The sequence below is a fragment of the Bos javanicus genome, chromosome 8 (genome assembly GCF_032452875.1).
Source record: "Bos javanicus breed banteng chromosome 8, ARS-OSU_banteng_1.0, whole genome shotgun sequence".
Lineage (NCBI taxonomy): Eukaryota > Metazoa > Chordata > Mammalia > Artiodactyla > Bovidae > Bos > Bos javanicus.
Window position 1 is genome coordinate 76697295 of NC_083875.1, and position 19855 is coordinate 76717149.

The 19855-nt window shown below is 48.4% G+C and overlaps 2 protein-coding genes and 1 non-coding gene across 4 annotated transcripts in view; 1 reads left to right on the forward strand and 2 right to left on the reverse strand.

Moving 5' to 3' along the window:
• The window catches only part of LOC133252948 (endogenous retrovirus group PABLB member 1 Env polyprotein-like), a 32642-nt gene that overhangs the window by 7362 nt on the left and 5425 nt on the right, over positions 1 to 19855 (forward strand). The gene's annotated exons all lie outside the window — the stretch shown is intronic.
• Positions 14152 to 14258, reverse strand: LOC133253570 (U6 spliceosomal RNA). Its single transcript, XR_009738346.1, has one exon. It is a non-coding gene; the product is annotated as a U6 spliceosomal RNA (small nuclear RNA).
• On the reverse strand, positions 14882 to 16868 carry CCL19 (C-C motif chemokine ligand 19). The gene is made up of 4 exons (XM_061426006.1): positions 16605 to 16868; positions 15534 to 15660; positions 15215 to 15308; positions 14882 to 15124 (listed from the first exon to the last, which is right to left on the reverse strand). Exons 1-4 carry the CDS (start codon positions 16663 to 16665, stop codon positions 15098 to 15100), a joined length of 309 nt encoding a protein of 102 aa, XP_061281990.1. The 5' UTR covers positions 16666 to 16868; the 3' UTR covers positions 14882 to 15097.

Below are 19855 nucleotides of genomic sequence, written 5' to 3' on the forward strand. Positions count from 1 at the left end.
TCAGTGCATAGGGAAAGGCGGTGTGAGGCTCCTGGCCTGAGTGCCAACCTCCTGAGCCTGCAGAGGGCGTCTCGTGTACAGAGAAAAGGGAATGTGTGGCTGGTGGAAGTGGGGCTCTAGCCTGAGGAGCCTGGGCCCTCTTTATGCCAGAAAGAAGCTGGAAATGAGCAAGAAATCAGATGACTCAGCTTCTGGAAGTCCCCGATCCCAGGAAGGGGTCTGCTTCACCACCCCACCCTTATTCTCCAATCCCTCTATCCCTGTCCAGAGGGTCCCGGCCCAGCCTACAGGGCAGAGGTGGCCCTTCAGTTCAAGTGTGGGTAGATGTTGCACAGGACTTCTGGAGGTGACGGTACATCAGAAGGGGAAGGGAGTCTTAAGCAATAGTGCACCCTCCTCCCTTGACTCCTGCCCTCGGGAGCTTCATGTAAAGCCCCTGCCAGGATTTCCTGAACACCCGTTCTCTTTCATTTTCTGCAGTTTGGGCCACTCTGGGCCCTAGGGTTTCTCAGCTTGAACTTAGCTTTCTCAGGAGAAGTGCAGGAGACAAGGGTCTCTGAAATCAAGCAAAAGGTGGCCTGTGTGGCTGGTGATGAGCCTCAGGATTGGGAGGACAGAGGGAAGGCAGGAGAGGTTATGCAGAGGAGGGACCTCCACAGAGCCTTGAGGAAGGGTGAGGCAGGAGGGAGGACATTCCAGGCAGGATGAACAGCAAGCACAAAGGCTAAGAGGAGGGATGGAGTTTGTGATCCATCCTGATGTGGGTATGGCAGGGGAGGGCGAGTGCTGTGAGAGGCTATGTATGTGGGGAATAATCCCTGGGGTACTTAGGGCACTTACTGGTGGTGCCATGCCCAGTGGTCAAAGTTCATGGAGGATCCTGTGGCCTTAATGAGGGAGGACCATCAGGGGTTAGTATCCTTTGGGTGTGAAAGTTTGGGTATCTTAGCAGGTATAGGGACTTCCTAGCTGGCTCAGTTAAAGAATCTGCCTGCCAATGCAGGAGACATGGGTTCTATCCCTTGGTCAGGAAGATCCCCTGGAGTAGGAAATGGCAACCCACTCCAGTATTCTTGCCTGGAAAATTAAATGGACAGAGGAGTCTGGCAGGCTGTAGTCCATAGGGTCGCAAGGATTCAGACTTGACAGGGCAACTGAACACACATGCACACACACACACACACACACACACACACAGAGCAGGCGTAGAATGTCAACCAGCTGAAGTGGCAGTTGGAGATAAAGGGAATAAATCATGGAGGGAGTGTGGTAAACAGAATTTAAGATTCCTCCTTAATGGTGTGCATGCCGTGTCTGATCTCCTTGCTTTGAGGGGATTAATCCTCTTGGCTTCTTGACCTGTGAATACGGTGGGATATCAATGATGTGGTTAGGTTATACTATATGGCAACAGTGAACGGATTTTGCAGATATAACTAAGGACCCCAAATTAGTTACCTTTGAGTTAGTCAAAAGGAAGATTACCCTGCATGGGCCTGACCTAGTTAGGTGAGCCCTTAGGGAAAGTGTCCAGAGCCAAGAAATAAGCAGCAGCAGCAGAAGCTCTCACATTGCCCTTGAAGAAGCAAACTGCCATGTTGTGAAGACGGCGTGGAGCAGGGAATTGCAGGCAGTTCTAGGAACTCAGGGCTTCAGTCCTAAACCACAACTGTCAACACCCGGTGAATTTGGAAGAGGACTCAGAGTCCAAGATGAGATGGCAGCCTGGCTGATACCTGAGATCAGCCTGATGAAACCTGAGCAGAGGACCCAGTTGATCTGTACCTGACCGTTGGCCCACAGAAACTGTGAGACAATACATTTGGACTGTTTGAAGCTGCTAAATATGTGGTGATTTGTTACACAGCAGTAGAAAGCTAATATAAAAAAGAAATAATAAATTCTAGTTAAGCCCTAGGACTAGTTCCAGAACTACTGACTACAGCTTTTATTCATACTTCCTTCCTGGCTGTGAAATTCCCTATTTCTTTCAGTTCAGTTCAGTCGCTCAGTCGTGTCCGACTCTTTGCGACCCCATGAATCGCAGTATGCCAGGCCTCCCTGTCCATCACCAACTCCCGGAGTTCACTCAGACTCACGTCCATCGAGTCAGTGATGCCATCCAGCCATCTCATCCTCTGTCGTCCCCTTCTCCTCTTGCCCCCAATCCCTCCCAGCATCAGAGTCTTTTCCAATGAGTCAACTCTTCGCATGAGGTGGCCAAAGTACTGGAGTTTCAGCTTTAGCATCATTCCTTCCAAAGAACACCCAGGGCTGACCTCGTTTAGGATGGACTGGTTGGATCTCCTTGCAGTCCAAGGGACTCTCAAGAGTCTTCTCCAACACCACAGTTCAAAATCAGCAATCCTTCAGTGCTCAGCCTTTATGGTCCAACTCTCACATCCATACATGACTACTGAAAAAAAACATAGATTTGACTATACACACCTTTGTCAGCAAACTGATGTCTCTGCTTTTTAATACACTGTCTAGGTTTGTCATAGCTTTTCTTCCAAGGAGCAAGTGTCTTTCAATTTCATGACTGCAGTCACCATCCACAGTGATTTTGGAGCCCAAGAAAAAATGATCTGTCACTGTTTCCACATTTTCCCCATCTGTTTACCATGAAGTGATGGGACCAGATGCCATGATCTTCGTTTTTTGAATGCTGAGTTTTAAGACAGCTTTTCACTTTCCTCTTTCACCTTCATCAAGAGACTCTTTAGTTCCTCTTTGCTTTCTGCCATTAAAGTGGTATGGCCCGCATATCTGAGGTTGATATTTCTCCCAACAATCTTGATGCCAGCTTGTGAGTCTTCCAATCCAGCATTTCACACGATATACTCTACATATAAGTTAAATAAGCAAGGTGACAATATACAGCCTTGATGTACTCCTTTCTCAATTTTGAACCAGTCCATTGGTCCATGTCCAGTTCTAACTGTTGCTTCTTGTCCTGCATGTAGGTTTCTCAGGAGACAGGTAAGGTGGTCTGGTATTCCCATTTCTTTAAGAATTTTCCAGTTTGTTGTGATCACACAGTCAAAGGCTTTAGCATAGTCAGTGAAACAGATTTTAGAATTGTAGAATTCCCTTTTTCTATGATCCAGAAAATGCTGGCAATTTGATTGCTGGTTCCTCTGGCTTTTCTAAATCCAGCTTGTACTGGAACTCCTCAGTTCACATACTGGTGAAGCCATTCTTGAAGGATTTTGAGCATAATCTTGCTAGCATGCACAATTGTATGTTAGTTTGAACATTCCTTGGCATTGCGTTTCTTTGGGATTGGAATGAAAACTGACCTTTTCCAGTCCTCTGGCCACTGCTGAGTTTTCCAAATTTGCTGGCATATCACATGCGACACTTTAACAGCATCATCGTTTAGGATATTAAATAGCTCAGCTGGAATTCCATCACCTCCACTAGCTTTGTTCATAGAAATGCTTCCTAATGCCCACCTGACTTCACACTCCAGGATGTCTGGCTCTAGGTGAGTGACCACACCATTGTGGTTATCCAGGTCATTAAGACCTTTTTTGTACAGTTCTGTGTATTCTTGACACCTCTTCTTAATATCTCCTGCTTCTGTTAGGTCCTTGCCATTTCTGTCCTTTATTGAACCCATCTTTGCTTGAAATGTTCCCTTGGTATCTCCAGTTTTCTTGAAGAGATCCCTAGTCTTTCCCATCTGTTGTTTTCCTGTTTCGTTGCACTGTTCACTTAAGAAGGCTTCCTTATCTCTTTTTGCTATTCTCTGAAACTGCATTCACTTGGGTATATCTTTCCCTTTCTCCTTTGTGCCTTTTGCTTCTCTTCTTTTCTTAGCTATTTGTAAGGCCTCCTCAGACAACCACTTTGCCTTCTTGCATTTCTTTTTCTTGGGAATGATTTTGGTCACCACTTCCTGAAAGGTTGCTGTTGTGAGCTGTGAACTACGCTGGTTTCATGACCTCTGGAGGAGAGGATTTCAATCCAGGGCCAGAGACGAGACTTGATCACTCGGAGCTTTTGTGTAGCAGAGTTCTATTAAAGTATAAAAGAGATAGAGAAAGCTTCTGAAATAGACATCAGAAGGGGGCAGAAAAAATGCCCTCTTGCTAGTTTTTGAGAGTTGAGTTCACTTGCTCAGTCCTGACCCTTTCCGACCCTTTCTGACCCGATGGACTGCAGCACGCCAGGCCTCCCTGTCCCATCACCAACTCCCAGAGTTTACTCAAACTCATGTCTATTGAGTTGGTGATGCCATCCAACTATCTCATCCTCTGTTGTCCCTTTCTCCTCCCACCTTCAATCTTTCCCAGCATCAGGCTCTTTTCCAATGTTTTATGTCTGTTCAGTTCAGTTCAGTCGCTCAGTCGTGTCCGACTCTTTGCGACCCCATGAATTGCAGTATGCCAGGCCTCCCTGTCCAACACCAACTCCCGGAGTTCACTCAGACTCACATCCATTGAGTCGGTGATGCCATCCAGCCATCTCATCCTCTGTCGTCCCCTTCTCCTACTGCCCCCAATCCCTTCCAGCATCAGAGTCTTTTCCAATGAGTCAACTCTTCGCATGAGGTGGCCAAAGTACTGGAGTTTCAGCTTCAGCATCATTCCTTCCAAAGAAATCCCAGGGCTGATCTCCTTCAGAATGGACTGGTTGGATCTCCTTGCAGTCCAAGGGACTCTCAAGAGTCTTCTCCAACACCACAGTTCAAAAGCATCAATTCTTCGGCGCTCAGCTTTCTTCACAGTCCAACTCTCACATCCATACATGACCATTGGAAAAACCATAGCCTTGACTAGACGGACCTTTGTTGGCAAAGTAACGTCTCTGCTTTTCTTCCAAGGAGTAAGCATCTTTTAATTTCATGGCTGCAGTCACCATCTGCAGTGATTTTGGAGTCCAAAAAAATAAAGTCTGACACTGTTTTCCACTGTTTCCCCATCTATTTTCCATGAAGTGATGGGGCCAGATGCCATGATCTTCATCTTCTGAGTGTTGCGCTTTAAGCCAACTTTTTACTCCCACTTTCACTTTCATCAAGAGGCTCTTTAGTTCCTCTTCACTTTCTGCCATAAGGGTGGTGTCATCTGCGTATCTGAGGTTATTGATATTTCTCCCGGCAATCTTGAATCCAGCTTGTGCTTCTACCAGCCCAGCGTTTCTCGTGATGTACTCTGCATATAAGTTAAATAAGCAGGGTGACAATATACAGCCTTGACGTACTCCTTTTCCTATTTGGAACCAGTCTGTTGTTCCACGTTCAGTTCTAATCATTGCTTCCTGACCTGCATATAGGTTTCTCAAGAGGCAGGTCAGGTGGTCTGGTATTCCCATCTCTTCCAAAATTTTCCGCAGTTGATTGTGATCCACACAGTCAAAGGCTTTGGCATAGTCAATAAAGCAGAAATAGATGTTTTTCTGGAACTCTCTTGCTTTTTCCATGATCCAGCGGATGTTGGCAATTTGATCTCTGGTTCCTCTGCCTTTTCTAAAACCAGCTTGAACATCAGGAAGTTCACGGTTCACGTACTGCTGAAGCCTGGCTTGGAGAATTTTGAGCATTACTTTACTCACGTGTGAGATGAGTGCAATTGTGCGGTAGTTTGAGCATTCTTTGGCATTGCCTTTCTTTGGGATTGGAATGAAAACTGACCTTTACCAGTCCTGTGGCCACTGCTGAGTTTTCCAAATTTGCTGGCATATTGAGTGCAGCACTTTCACAGCATCATCTTTCAGGATTTGAAATAGCTCAACTGGAATTCCATCACCTCCACTAGCCTTGTTCGTAGTGATGCTTTCTAAGGCCCACTTGACTTCACATTCCAGGATGTCTGGCTCTAGGTGAGTGATCACACTATTGTGATTATCTGGGTCATGAAGATCTTTTTTGTACAGTTTTTCTGTGTATTCCTGCCACCTCTTCTTAATATCTTCTGCTTCCGTTAGGTCCATACTATTTCTGTCCTTCATCGAGACCATCTTTGCATGAAATGTTCCCTTGGTATCTCTAATTTTCTTGAAGAGAACTCTGCTGCTGCTGCTAAGTCGCTTCAGTTGTGTCCGACTCTGTGTGACCCCATGGACTGCAGCCCACCAGGCTCCCCCATCCCTGGGATTCTCCAGGCAAGAACACTGGAGTGGGTTGCCATTTCCTTCTCCAATGCTTAAAAGTGAAAAGTGAAAGTGAAGTTGCTCAGTTGTGTCTGACTTAGCAACCCCATGGACTGCAGCCTACCAGGCTCCTCCATCCATGGGGTTTTCCAGGCAAGAGTACTGGAGTGGGGTGCCATTGCCTTCTCCAGAAGAGATCTCTAGTCTTTCCCATTCTGTTATTTTCCTCTATTTCTTTGCATTGATTGCTGAGGAAGGCTTTCTTATCTCTTCTTGCTATTCTTTGGAATTCTGCATTCAGATGCTTATATCTTTCCTTTTCTCCTTTGCTTTTCGCTTCTCTTCTTTTCACAGCTATTTGTAAGGCCTCCCCAGACAGCCATTTTGCTTTTTTTGCATTTCTTTTCCATGGGGATGGTCTTGATCCCTGTCTCCTGTACAATGTCACGAACCTCATTCCATAGTTCATCAGGCACTCTATCTATCAGATCTAGGCCCTTAAATCTATTTCTCACTTCCACTGTATAATCATAAAGGATTTGATTTAGGTCATACCTGAATGGTCTAGTGGTTGTCCCTACTTTCTTCAATTTAAGTCTGGATTTGGTAATAAGGAGTTCATGGTCTGAGCCACAGTCAGCTCCTGGTCTTGTTTTTGTTGACTGTATAGAGCTTCTCCATTGACTCCTATTTTCTTTCATCCCCCTTTATTCCATTCTTTTTTTAAAATGAGAGGTTTATTTAATGTATTTATCTGTTTCCTTATTTATTTGCTCTATTTTTTGCCGTGCTGGGTCTTTGTTGCTGTGTGTAGACTTTCTCTAGTTGTGGCAAGTGGGGGCTTCTTTGTGGTTCACGTGCGTGGGTTTCTCATGGGGGTGGCTTTTCTTGTTGTGGCGCACCGGCCCTAGGGACCATGGGCTCAGTAGTTGTGGTGTATGGGCTTAGTTGCCCCATGGCATGGGGAATCTTCCTGGAGCAGGGACTGAACTGGTGTACCCTTCATTGGCAGGTAGATTCTTTTATTTTTATTTTTGCCACTTTATTTTTTTAATTGAAGGATATTTGCTTTGCAGAATCTTGTGGTTTCCTGGGATACATCAACAAGAATCAGCCATAGGTACACTCATGTCCCCTCCCTCCTGAACCTCCTTTCCATCTCCCTCCCCATCCCACCCTTCTAGATGGTAGGTTGACTCTTTTTTTTTTTAATATAAATTTATTTATTTTAATTGGAGGCTAATTATTTTACAATATTGTATTGGTTTTGCCATATATCAACATGAATCCTCCATGGGTGTACACATGTTCCCCATCTTGAACCTCCCTCCCAGTAGGTTGACTCTTAACCACTGAACCACCAGGGAAGTTCTATTCCATTCATGAATACAGGTTTTTGTGGTGATATTACTACCACTCACCAAGATTCTGGTTTGCTTCCCCTCCTGGCAATTGCTCCCTTGAAGTTGGGCATGGGTGTATGACCCACTTTAGCTGGTGAAATGTGTGCAGAAATGGTGTGTGTCATTTGTGGATAGGAGCATATGAAGAAGGGTTCCCCTTGCTGTCTTGCCTGGCTGGAGTCATCATGGAAACATGTGTTGATCTGAAAGAACCTGCCAAAGGATTGAAGCAGCCTGGAATGTTAAGCCAAGCCACCATATGGAGCACAGCTGTGCTAGAGATCGTCTAGACCCACCACAGGCCTTGTATGTAGGTGGAATAGAATTTTGTTGTGTTCAGTCACTCAGATTTAGATGTCTTTTGTTATTGCAGCATCACCCAGCCTATCCCGGCCAATCAGGTGTGCTGCTGGTGATCACCACGTGTTGTAGAATAGGGAGATGAGATTACAACAAGACTAGAGGAGGGGTGGATGTCATTCTGAGTTCTTGGATTTAAATTTGGCTTTTGCTGTAGGATGAATTATGTCCTGTGACCCCAAGAATTCATATGTTGAAACCCTAAGCCTCAATGTGATGGTGTCTAGAGAGAGGGTCTTTTAAGGAGTAATTTAGGTTAAATGGAATCATAAGGGTAGGGCTCTAGTCTTATAGGACTGTGGTCTTCAAAGAAGAGGAGGAAAGAGAGAGATCTCTGCCCTGTGATGACATAGTAAGAAGGTGGGCATTGCACGCCAGGAAGAGAGCTCCCAAGAGAAACCTACCATGCTGGCACCTTGATATTGAATGTCTAACCTCCAAAATGGTGAGAGAATAAATGTTATTTAAGCCATTCAATCCATGGTATTTTATTATGGCAGCCCAAGCTAAGACAGATGTGGCAATTGCCAAGGCTCTGAAGAGTCTATCTTTGGGAATCAGTGAATCTTTTTGGTTGTATAGACAAAAGTGATCTTACATTAGATGATAGCCTTAAAATGTTAAGTCTAGGGTTTGGGAAGAAGGATGCATGTTGTTGTTGGAAAGCCATAGGATGACCTATTGAGATATTTATCTTTTTTTTCCCACTGCACACAATATTAACCCCTTTGTATGTTTAAGGGATTTCCTATTATATTAGTCTCAGTTATCAATAGAGCTTATCTTTCATTGTAGAATCCCCAAAAGATTACATTAGGCTCCCTGAAGCCCAAGATAGTATGTCTTGCTGGCTGTTGTACCACTAGCACCTAGAGCAGTGCCTGGTATGAATAAATATTCTGAGTTCCAGACAGTGATGTGGCATCACTTTAGACACAAGGGTTCACCAGGGCTGGGGCTCTATGTCATGGCAGCCTTTAAATCACTGAGGACCCTGCATTAACAGATACTCTGACCCTAAGGGGACTCATTGATCCCCTTAGGGCTGCCATGCCAGGAGGTGCCATTTACATGGGCTACATGGAAAAATGGTGTCCTTGTAGCAGTACATTGCTGCCGTCCTGCCTGACAGGCTGGGGTATTTCTGACAGGCATAGTATTTCCCAAGAGGAATGGTGTCCTGATAGTAATGAGGGGACCTTGACATGAATGGAGATCTTGTCAGCAATGGGGACACCAATATGTATGGGATGTCCTGCCAGGATTCCTTAATTGATGAAGGGCTTTACAGTATTGGGCCCCTACAGGTAGGAAGGGGTGCCTTCCTCTTGGGGGAGGATCCTTGAAATCATGGTCTGACAGGTATGAGGTTGGCAAGGTGATAGAGGTTTTGATGGTGATGGGTCCAGATTTCCAGTGAGTGTGATTCTGAGATCCAGAACTGTGGGGACGTGGGGTGGGGTGGGTCCTGTTATCTGGCAGGGCAGTGTTGAAGCTTCTAGGGTTATAGCCATCCTACTTTGACTGGACTACTTTGCAGGGCAGCCCATATCTCCTGCTTCCCCTTTGAGCCATGGAAGATTCAACGGTTCTAGGGATGGAAGTAGGGTGGGAGGTCTGACTTCCCCATCCACTCTGATCCTCAGACTCTACCCTCACCCTTGTCCTCCTCCCCATCCTGCCCATGCCTGGCCCTTCAGGAGATGGAAGTAGCTGTCAGAGTGGCTCCTTCAGGAGTCTGATCCCACCCTTGCAGCCCCTAGATGCTCTGCCCTGCAGGGGTTCCAGCCAGACTGGATCAGAGGCCCCCAAGAGGCCTACTCCTTCCAGAAGTCCTGCCCACCAAACCCCTAGACAGGCTCCTATCCCTGCCCTCTGGGTCCCAGCCCTGCCCTCCATTCCCCCTTTCATTTCAATGTTACCAGGTCCTGGCCTCTGCTACTCCCCTGGGAATGGAGGTAAGAAGATAGGCACAGTTGTAGCCTAAGCCCCTTCTCCACTCTCCACTCTTGGGAAAACTGAGGCCTGAGCAGACCTGGAGAACCTGTGCCCACTTTCTCCTGGATGCTCAGGGGAGAGAGGCTCCCCTTCTGCTGGAGAGGTCAGCCCAGGAGGCCTCCAAGGGGCATGTCTGTGTCTGAGCTCTAGCACTGGGATCTTGCCCAAGGTCTCCAGCTTCTTCTGTCCTTTTTAAAATAAAATATTTATTTATTTGGCTGTGCCAAGTCTTAGTTGCAGCACCCAGGATCTTTAGTTGTGACCTGCAAACTCAGTTGCGGCATGTGGAATCTAGTTCCCTGACCAGGGATCAAACTTGGGCCCCCTGCACTGGAGTCATGGAGTCTTAGCCACAGGACCAGCTACTTCTTTTATGTTTTCCCAGCTTTTCTTAGGAAACCAAGCCTTTCCACCCAATCTGGCCATCCCAGCTGCCAGCCCTCAGCTCAAGTGCTACCCGCCAGGCAGACTTGGACTGCAGTCTCAGCTTTACTACTCACTAGTCGAGTGGACTCGAGAGCTCATTCTATCTCTCTGTGCCTCAGTCTCCTCATATATAGAACGGGATGAGTGATCTCACCTCATAGGGTTGTTTGAAGATGCAGTGTTAATGTACATAAAGGACTCAGCATGGAGTCTGGCCCAAAGCCAGCCCTCAAAGCCGTGGCTCTCGTGTTCTCTGAGGGCCCCTTCCTCAGACCTGCCCCTGCTGTATTATTGCCCATTTTTTACTTAGGAGGTGGGTCACCTCAGCGAGGTGTTATGTGTGGTAGCTAAGAGTACAGATTCTGGAGCTGAACTGCCCAGCTGGGATCCCCCAGCTCTGCTACTTTACTGGCTGTGCAGCGTGGATAAGTTACTTAACCTCTGCAACTCAGTTCCCTCAGCTACAACTTAAGAATGATACCAGCACTTGAAGAGCAGTGTCCAGTACCTAGTAAGCACTGGGGGTGGTTTAGCTAGTACTACCAAGCCAAGTCCTCCCACATGGACAAAGAAAGTCTCAGGGACCATCAAGAAAGTTCTCTGACCAGAAAAGTGCCTGTTTATTACAGCAGAGAGGCTCTTGGAGGAAACTCCCCACTTGGGAGTCTTGCTCTCCAATGAAGTTCTTATTTCCAAGGTTTTCTGTCTGTTTCTGAGTTTCCCGGATGCCAGAGAAGGGGTTATGTGGTAGGGGCTTGCCGAGAAATTGAACACGAGATGTTGAAAATCTGATCAAAACCGTATGGAGCTGGCTCTGAGCAAACACTTAGCCATGTAACAGAGACAGCCCTGCTGTCTGGAGAACTGGATGTGCTCCAGGTGTGAGTGGTGGTGGGGTAATCGTGGGAAAGGGTCAAGTTTAATTCCATTGTTTGATAATCATTTGTGCGCTAGGCCTTGTTCTGTGCCAGGCTCTGGGCAGGACAATGTTGGCAATGGAGATGGACAGGCCCAGTCCTCTTCACTGGCAACTGTTTCATGGAGGTTTTTCTTTTTTGGCTGTTCTCAGCTTGTGTGGTCTGAGTTCTCCGATCAGGGATTGAACTGGGGTTCCAGCAGTGAAAGAGCCAAGTCCTAAGCCCTGGACTGCCAGGGAATTCCCCTGTGGACAGGAAGCTTTTTGTCCACCATATTCACCATTTGTTTGTGTTGTTCGGTCGCTCAGTTGTGTCTGACTCTTGGCGAGCCCATGGACTGCAGCACACCAGGCTCCCTTGTCCTTCACTGTCTCCTAGAGTTTGCCCAAACTCATGGCCTTTGAGTTGATGCCATCCAACCATCTCATCCTCTGTTGCCCTCTTCTCCTCCTGCCCTCAGTCTTTCCCAGCATCAGATTCTTTCCCATACCGTTCACCTCCATATTCACCACAGAGGTGGATAAAAAGGCTGGGAGCTCCTTGAGCAAGGATGTCATGTCCCTTTAGGGAGATGTAAGCTGCTGGGACCACAGGCCTTCAGGTAGGGAGCTGCCACTCAGTTGCCGGCCTTAAACCCATAGCAAGTATCATGTGCCTAAGAGAGGAAGGTATCCACTTAGAAGCAGGCAGCAGGCTCCCATATCCTGGTAAGGGAGCTAGAAGTCCACCCCATCCCTCAGACAGAGACCTGGCAGCTTCTTCGCTGTCATGCAGGTAGGTCGGCAGCTGGCCCTTCAGAACTTTGGGAGAAATAAAGTCTCAGCATTTGTCAGTGAATCATAGCGAAACAAGACAGGTATTGAAATCAGATGCTGAGAATTTTGAAGTGGATCTGGACAAGTCACAGACTGCTGGGCTAAGCCCTCCTGTGTCTGGCAGGGAGATAAGGGAAGAAGCCCCAGTGCCCAGGAGGCTTGGTAGCTAGGAGTGGGGAAAAGAGGGAGGGAGAAAGCCAGGAGGGAGGGCACTGGCTGGAGGAGAGCTGGGAGGGCTTGGGCTTCCTGGAAATTCTTCTCCCTCCAGGTCTCCAGGGTCCAGCAGGGGGCTGTTTAAGCCACTTCACCAGCTCCTGGATCGGTTTCTCTCTTCCTGAACCTCAGCTTCATTCCTAGAGGGTGGTCCCTGGGTCCCCAGGGAAATGGGGACCTTTCTGAATGTGCATGACTTTGGGGGAGCCTGTGTGAGTGTTGGGAGGGTGGGTTAGCCTAAGACTCAAATAGTCAGGAATTAAGTCTTTTCTGGAGTGACTCTTAAAAATTCAGCACCCTCTCCTGCTGCCCACACATGACAGATGTGGGGAGGAAGGCCTTGGAGGGGGCAGTGCAGGAAAGGACTTGCCTGGATTTGCACAGTGAGGGATAGAAACAGGACTGGGGAGTTGTGACCTGTTTCTGTGTCCCCTCCCCTGACAGTGGCAGTATGAGGGAGGTGGTGTGTTTGGGGGCGCTCTGTCCTGGTAATACCTCCTCAGGACTCCTACCCTCACCTTCTCTACTCCATCTGTTTATTTTCTCAAGCCTCCAGAAGGAGAGTTTGTATCTGCCCCAGTGGCAGACTGAACTCCGCTTTGCTTCACTGGGAACTGAGGACGTGTGGGGATGTGCCTGGCTCCCACCTGTGTTTGTCCTCTGTCTGCTGTGGTGCAGGACCCAGGTCCAAAGGGATCTCTGGGGCTTCATGGTTGGCTGACTTAATGGATGGGTTAATGGATGGATGAGTTGGCGGGGAATGAGTGGGTGGATGGGTGGAGTTCTAATGGGTGCAGAGACAGCTAGATGGATGGCTGCATGGATGCATGAATGGATGGGTAGTTTCCCACAGGTAGCAGAGCCAAGTTTCCTGGCTATACCAGTTGTTCTTGCAGACTATTCCTTTCCCACCCACTCCTGTGTCTCCGAGGTTTTTTCAGGTTTTGAACGCCCACTCTTAGGAGCAGAGGTGAGAAAGAAGCTTCTGTGCTGTCAGTCCAGTGAGGAGGGCTGGCACAACCCCTTCACCTCTGCTTCCCTATCTGCCCAGGTCTGCCCAGGTGTGACCAGATGAGGAATATGGTATGGTGGTGGCCTCTGTTCCTAGACGAGGATGCTCAGTGTGGTGTACTAGCTGTCATTCCCAACCCCAAGAGCACAGACTTGCAGCTTCCTGCCAGACAAGCCCTTAGGGGCCAAAGTCGGGAGACCAGCCAGCCTCCCCAGGGGACTTCCTGAGCACGAGGAAGTCATTCCTCCCAGAGAAGCCTTGTGGGATGTTCCACGAGTCAAGGGCTTTCATCTCCCAGAGCTGAGACTCCTTCCCTGCGACTCCACTGGTCTCAGTCCCTGGAGCCCATGTGGCTATGAAGTGGTGGTGGGTGCCCTCAAGCTGAATCTTCCCAGCTCTGTGGCTGCTCCATTTTCTTCCCTCTCCCACTCTGACCTCTGACTCCTAGGTCTGCCTGTTAGTATCCCTGAGAAGCAGGGCCCCAGTATTGCCATATGGACCCAGTTGGGGCTGGAACTGGGTTAGACTGAGTGGGTGACGGAGGAGGCTGGTTGGGAGGTGAGATTCTATCTGGACAGATGGGCCCTCACCCCTGGCTGCTGAGCCTTTTCTTACATATTTATCTGTTCTCCAGACAAATATTTATTGACTGATTACCTTGTGCCAAGCAGTGTGCTGGACACCAAGGAGACAATGGAAACCAAAATAGATGTGATCCCTGTTCAGGAAGGCTGACAACTAGCAATTATTATTATTTTTTTTTTTTTGTTTGGTGAATAATCAAGTTTATTTAGGTACAGTCTATGTACGAGAGAAGTTGAGATGTTTCTAATTTATTCTTCATTATAGTCCAGTCTTTTAGGGACTTCCCTGGTAGTCCCAGTGGTTAGGACTCTACACCTCCACTGAAAAATATGGAATGCTTCACGAATTTGCATGTCATCCTTGCGCAGGGGCCATGCTAATCTTCTCTGTATCGTTCCAATTTTAGTATATGTGCTGCCGAAGCGAGCACGACAACTAGCAATTATAACTCAGCATCTTGAGTGCTGCAAGAGGAGAGGAGCAGAGGGCCCTGGGAGCTTGGGAGGAAGGAAGGCTTCCTAACCCTGTGTGGAGGAGTCAAGGAAGGCTTCCTGGAGGAGGAGTCATCCAGACCTAGATGGGAAGCCAGGCAGGCAGAAGAGAGAGGAGTGTTCCAGAGAGTGGGAATGGTGTGGGTGGATGGGTCCTCACCCCCAACCCCCCCACCTCCAACAATAGAGTTGGGCCCCTGCCCTTACCCTAGCCATGAGAGCTGGTTCCCAACCACTCCCTTCCCTGCCCCCAGCAACACCAGATCCCTGAGAGACCTGGATGCTTGAGCACTTGTCCTGGAGAGCAAAGACTCGGAGGCCTGAGAGAGTTTTGGGTCATTTAGGGAACCGACACAGGTTTAGTGTTGCTGAGCCTTGGAGTGTGACAGGGCTGTGAGGAGAGAAGAGGTGGGGCCTGATCCTGGGAGCTCATCCTGAGAACACAGGGTGTTAGGTAGAACTTGCTCAGGCTGCAGAGTGGAAACTAATCCTGCCGTTCTGTCTCCCCTTTCCTATCACTGTCCTCCCTGACAGGCAGCAAACACATGGCAGACAGACAGACTCGTGGGTACCAGCTGGGCTTTATTGGAAACATTGCAATCTTTACCACACATCCTCACTCACACTCACACTCACAATGACACTCCTGCCCTGCTGCAGCCAGGCCAGGTCTGATGCAGGAGGGCAGGGGGCCTGGTCTCTCCCTTCTAGTCCTTGGTTCCCCAGGGCTTCAGTGATTCACATTCTGTCTTCAGAACACAGAGCTCTCTCTGGGCCGTCATAGGGTAACTGCTGGAACACTTCTCTGGGGGAGGAAAGAGAGGCAAGGTCATGGACTGAGGTCTTGGGCAGGGGCTTGGAGGGAGGAGGCAGGGCTAGGAAGGGTCAGGCTTGCCCTGGCAGAGTTCTTCTTCAGTCTCCGGATGATGCGACCCACCCATGGCTGATCTGGGGGTGCACAGAGCTCGTGGCCTCTCTGCGTGGTGAACCTGGAGACAAAGGTCAGAGATCAGAGAAAACAGCCCTGGAACCCAGTTTCCCAGCAGGCCCAGGTGGGAAGGTCAACGACTGGGGACCACATCTGGGAACCTATTTCAGGGACTTCCTTGCAGGGGTTTAGCTTGGCAAGGAGAAGAGAGATAAGGAGGTGAGAGTGGATTTCACCAGGGACAGATGGGGGAGGTGAGGCCAGACAGGCTCCTTCTAAAACTCACACGACGGCAGGCAGCCTGCAGCCATCCTTGAGGAGCAGGTAGCGGTAGGCTCGCACCAGGAATACAGGGATGGGGCGCTGGGTCACAGACAGGCAGCAGTCTTCAGCGTCGTTGGCACCTCCCAGAGCTAGGGTGGGATTAGTGTCAAGATACAGGGATCCTGAGGAGGGGAGGTCATAGCCCTCACTGGTGTTAAGGACATCTGTCTGGGTGTGGCGGCAGCTAGACCAGATTAATCCTCATCCAGTATGAGCCAATATGGCCCTGCATGTTAAGCTGCTTTAGTCATGTTCGACTCTTTGAAAACCCATGGACTGTAGCCCACCAGGCTCCTCTGTCAGTAGAATTTTCCCGGCAAGAGTACTGGAGTGGGTTGCCATGCCCTTCTTCAGGGGATCTTCCTGACCCAGGGATCAAACCATGTCTCTTATGTCTCCTACATTGGCAGGCGGGTTCTTTACCACTAGCGCCACCTGTGGTTGCTAAATAAATTGAAGCGCTATTTGCCAACAACTGCTGTTCTGAGCCCCGCAGATGACTTTCTGCTCCCTGGATCACCCCAACTTCTTCTCTCCCAAGTCCTTTTAACTTCCCCACAGGAAGTTAAGATGGAGAATTCATGCTGGTCACCGTGTCCGTGGAGGGATGAATGTGGATTGGGGAGCAGGCTGGGGGTAGGGTCGCAGCAGGAAGCTGACATTAGTAGAATTTAGGAATTGTTAAAATTTTTGATCATTTAGCCCTGGCTCAGTGTCTCCCATTCTCCCCACCTTAAGCAAATATAGACTGTTCTCTCCTGCCTGGGAAACTGAGGCAGCAGGCAATAGAGCCTGCAGAGAGAGAGGGAATCGTAGGTTCTGGATACATCAAGAGACAGACACACACTGGAATTTGGGGGCTCAGGTACACTCCCACTCACAGGCACAGGGAGCCGCCAGGTTCACTGAAACATGCAACCCTGACTCACACGGTCCCTCACATCCAGTGGCAAGCAGTCTGAGCTCTAGACATCCCGCTCCTTTCCGCCACCAACCCCGCCCCCGCCCCTGCCATGCTTTCCCTCACTCTTACCAGGGGAGACCCAGAGGATCAGCAGGCTGACGGCCAGCAGTGAGGCTGTCTGGAATGCCATGGAGAGTGAGCGGAAGGCTGACTGCTGGCGAGCTGTGAGCTAGTGAACTGAGCAGAGTCCCCGTGAAGTCAAGGCTCAGCTGGCAAGTGCAGAGTGTGAAGGGATCTGGGAACGTGAGTGTGGCAGCCAGAGGAAGCTGGGGCCTCCTTCTATTTATGGCCCGGAACTTTCACTTTCCCCACTCAGAAATCCCCTCCAAGTCCCGTCTGTGGATTCCCCTCTGGCCCCTTCTGTCTAATGGAACCTGACCCTGCCCCCCTTCCTCTCTCTGTTTTCCTTGGCTTCAGCTCTAAGAACCCAGTAAGCAGGCTGTAGTCTGGCTGAGAGCAGAGGACCTTGTGCTGTCAGCTCGAGAGAGAGAGAGAGAGAGAGAGAGTTCACATTGTCACCTCTTTGGTGGCATTTGCATCATCAGCCACTGGATTGGCCTCCAGAAGTGATGCTTAGTTTCAAGGGACCAGAGTGAGGAGGCATGCCCCCTTCCTTGGGTTCATGCCTTTTCCACTCTTTTCTCTGTGGTTCTTGTCTCTGGTGCTGATGGTGGTACAGAAACCCCCCTGGTGCCTTCAAAACAACCATGGATCCGGGAGAGCCTCCCCAGGTCATCACAGTGCCTGTCCATCCATCATCTAGGAACCCGTCTCTCCCTTGGGACAAGAGAGTTGAGAAGGAATGTTCCTTGGAAGGAGGCCCAGCACCCATTCCCACATCTCAGGCCCCTGGGATTTGACCTCCTGACTCAGAAAGCACTGCCCCTTGCTCTAGTTACCAATTTCATGTGCTCAACACCTGGGTCAACAGAACAGCTGGACAGAGCCTGGCCTGGCAGAGTCCCCTTCGGCTTTCCCTTCCTCTGGCTCCTGGGAACCAAGAGGGGATTTTTAAGGAGAGGGGGGTGGCCAGCTCATATTCACACAAATCCCCAAATTTCAAGGAATAGACGGATAGGGAACGGGACAAGTGATTTCCCATCCTTAGGAAAGAGACCAGAGATAGACCAGAAAAGAAGGCCTCAAAAGAGAAGTTAATATGTGGGACACCCGTTCAACCATCCTTACCCAAGTCCTGGACTCTCTTTTGGATGGGGGAGTGTTTCCCTCACAAGTTTCTGACTTATTTTTCTTCCTACACTTGATCTTAGCCAAAAGGCTGCAAAGGGATCTTATTTTTCTTTTTATCCATTAATAATAAAGTAGTAATAGTATTTCTGATTGTTTACTGTATGCTAGATTTCGTACCGAGGAGCTTACCACTATTACCTTGCTTAACTTTCCCAACAAAACTAGGAAGTAGCTATATTATCATATTATTATCGCCTTTAAAAACACATAAAGAATGAGGCTCAGAACACAAGGTCACAAGGCAAGTCAGTGTCTTGAACCAGGTATCTTTAAGATTTACACTCTTAAAAAATTATTTATGTTTATTTTTCATTGCACTGGGTCTTCATTGCACACATCCTCTCACTAATGAGGCGCGTGGGGGTTTACTCTTCGCTGTAGTGTGTGAGCTTCTCCTTGCAGCGGCTTCTTGCATTGCGGAGCACAGGTTCTTCAGTAGTTGTGGCACACAGGCTTAGTTGCTCCACGGCATGTGCAGTCTTCCTGGATCAGGGATTGAGCCTGTGTCTCCTGCATTGGCAGGTGGATTCTTATCTGCTGTGCCACCAGGGAAATCCCAGATCTACATGCTCTCTCTTTTTTTTAAAATTAATTTATTATTTATTTGGCTGTGCTGGGGTTTTAGTGGTGGCATCCAGGAATCTTCAGTCTTCACTATGGCTCGAGGGATCGTGGCATATGGGATCTAGTTCCCTGGCCAGGGATCGAACTTGGGCCCTCTGCTTGGGGAGCATGGAGCCTTTGCCTCTGGACCATCAGGGAAGTCCCAAGATTTACGCTTTTTCCTTCCACCCCACACTGCCTACCACTGATCACAGAGCAGCACAGGGGAGTGAGGCTCTACAGCTTGCATGCCTAGGTTGGGATTTAGATTCCATTCCTTGCCAGCTGTGTGACCATGTGAACAGTATCTAGTTTCTGTGTCTTAGCATCCTCATCTGTAAAACAGGAATCCTTCTTAGGATTAAATGAGGTAGTCTGAGCAAAACCCTTAGTTTAGAGGCTGATACACAAGAAACACTCAATATTAACCATTATTATTATTCTATCCTTTTACTCATATATCTGTTGATTCATCTATCTATCCATTTTTCCGTGGATCCTTATGGTAGTTCTGATAATTCTCTGTTGTCTCACCCCACTCCAGTCTCCACTCTGCTCTGCTCTGTTCTCTAGAAGGGTGACCTCTACAGACAGTATCACTCAGGATCCCTTATCCTTTAGCTTCTATTTGGGTTTGGTCCATGGCAGGCAGCAGTGGGAGATCAGTGGTAGGAGAGAGAGGTTGGGGTGTGAATTCTCCAAATCCTTCATCTTGCTATAGTTCTCAGAGTGAATGATTTACTCTCTGGCAGTTGTTCTCAAAGAGCTGTCTTCCGGCAGCATCAGTGTCACCTGGGAGCTTGTTAGAAATGCAGAGTCTCAGGTCCTACTCCAGATCTACTGGAGTAATTGGTATTTTAATGCACCCTCGGTGACTCTGGTACTTGAGGGAGTGTGAGAACCACTGATTTACAGTTACAGATTATTTTGACTGGCTCCTCTCCATGGGTTTATCTCTAAGACTCCCAAAATAATGTTTCTTCCTTTGGTCCCTCAGGCCTTGGTGTGATGGTTTCTCGCTATTGCTAAACCCTAAATGCCTCACCATTCCATGTTGGTTCCTTAATCCTAACTCCCATCTCTTAAAATCCCCTTAATTGAAATCTTTCTGGCTAGATCTTTTTTTTTTTTTCTGACTGTGCTTTCTGTTTCCTGCCAGCATCCTGACCGATACAGTAAATGGTACCAGAAGAGATCCCAGGAATAGATTCCCCAAATGGGATCCTGGGATTGGGTTGCTTATATATTTGCTGAGTGCACAAACCTCCTTGCACGACAAGAGAGGACATGAGTAATCTGGAGCATGATGGAGCACCACCATCACTTAAGACTATCCCTAAGTGAGGTGTGGGGTGGGATGTTGATGTAGGGAAAGACATTAGGAGATAAATGCCTCAGTACTTAATTACTACGGCCGCAAATGGTGATTTCAAATGGTCATTACATATATTGTTGGATGGTCTGCT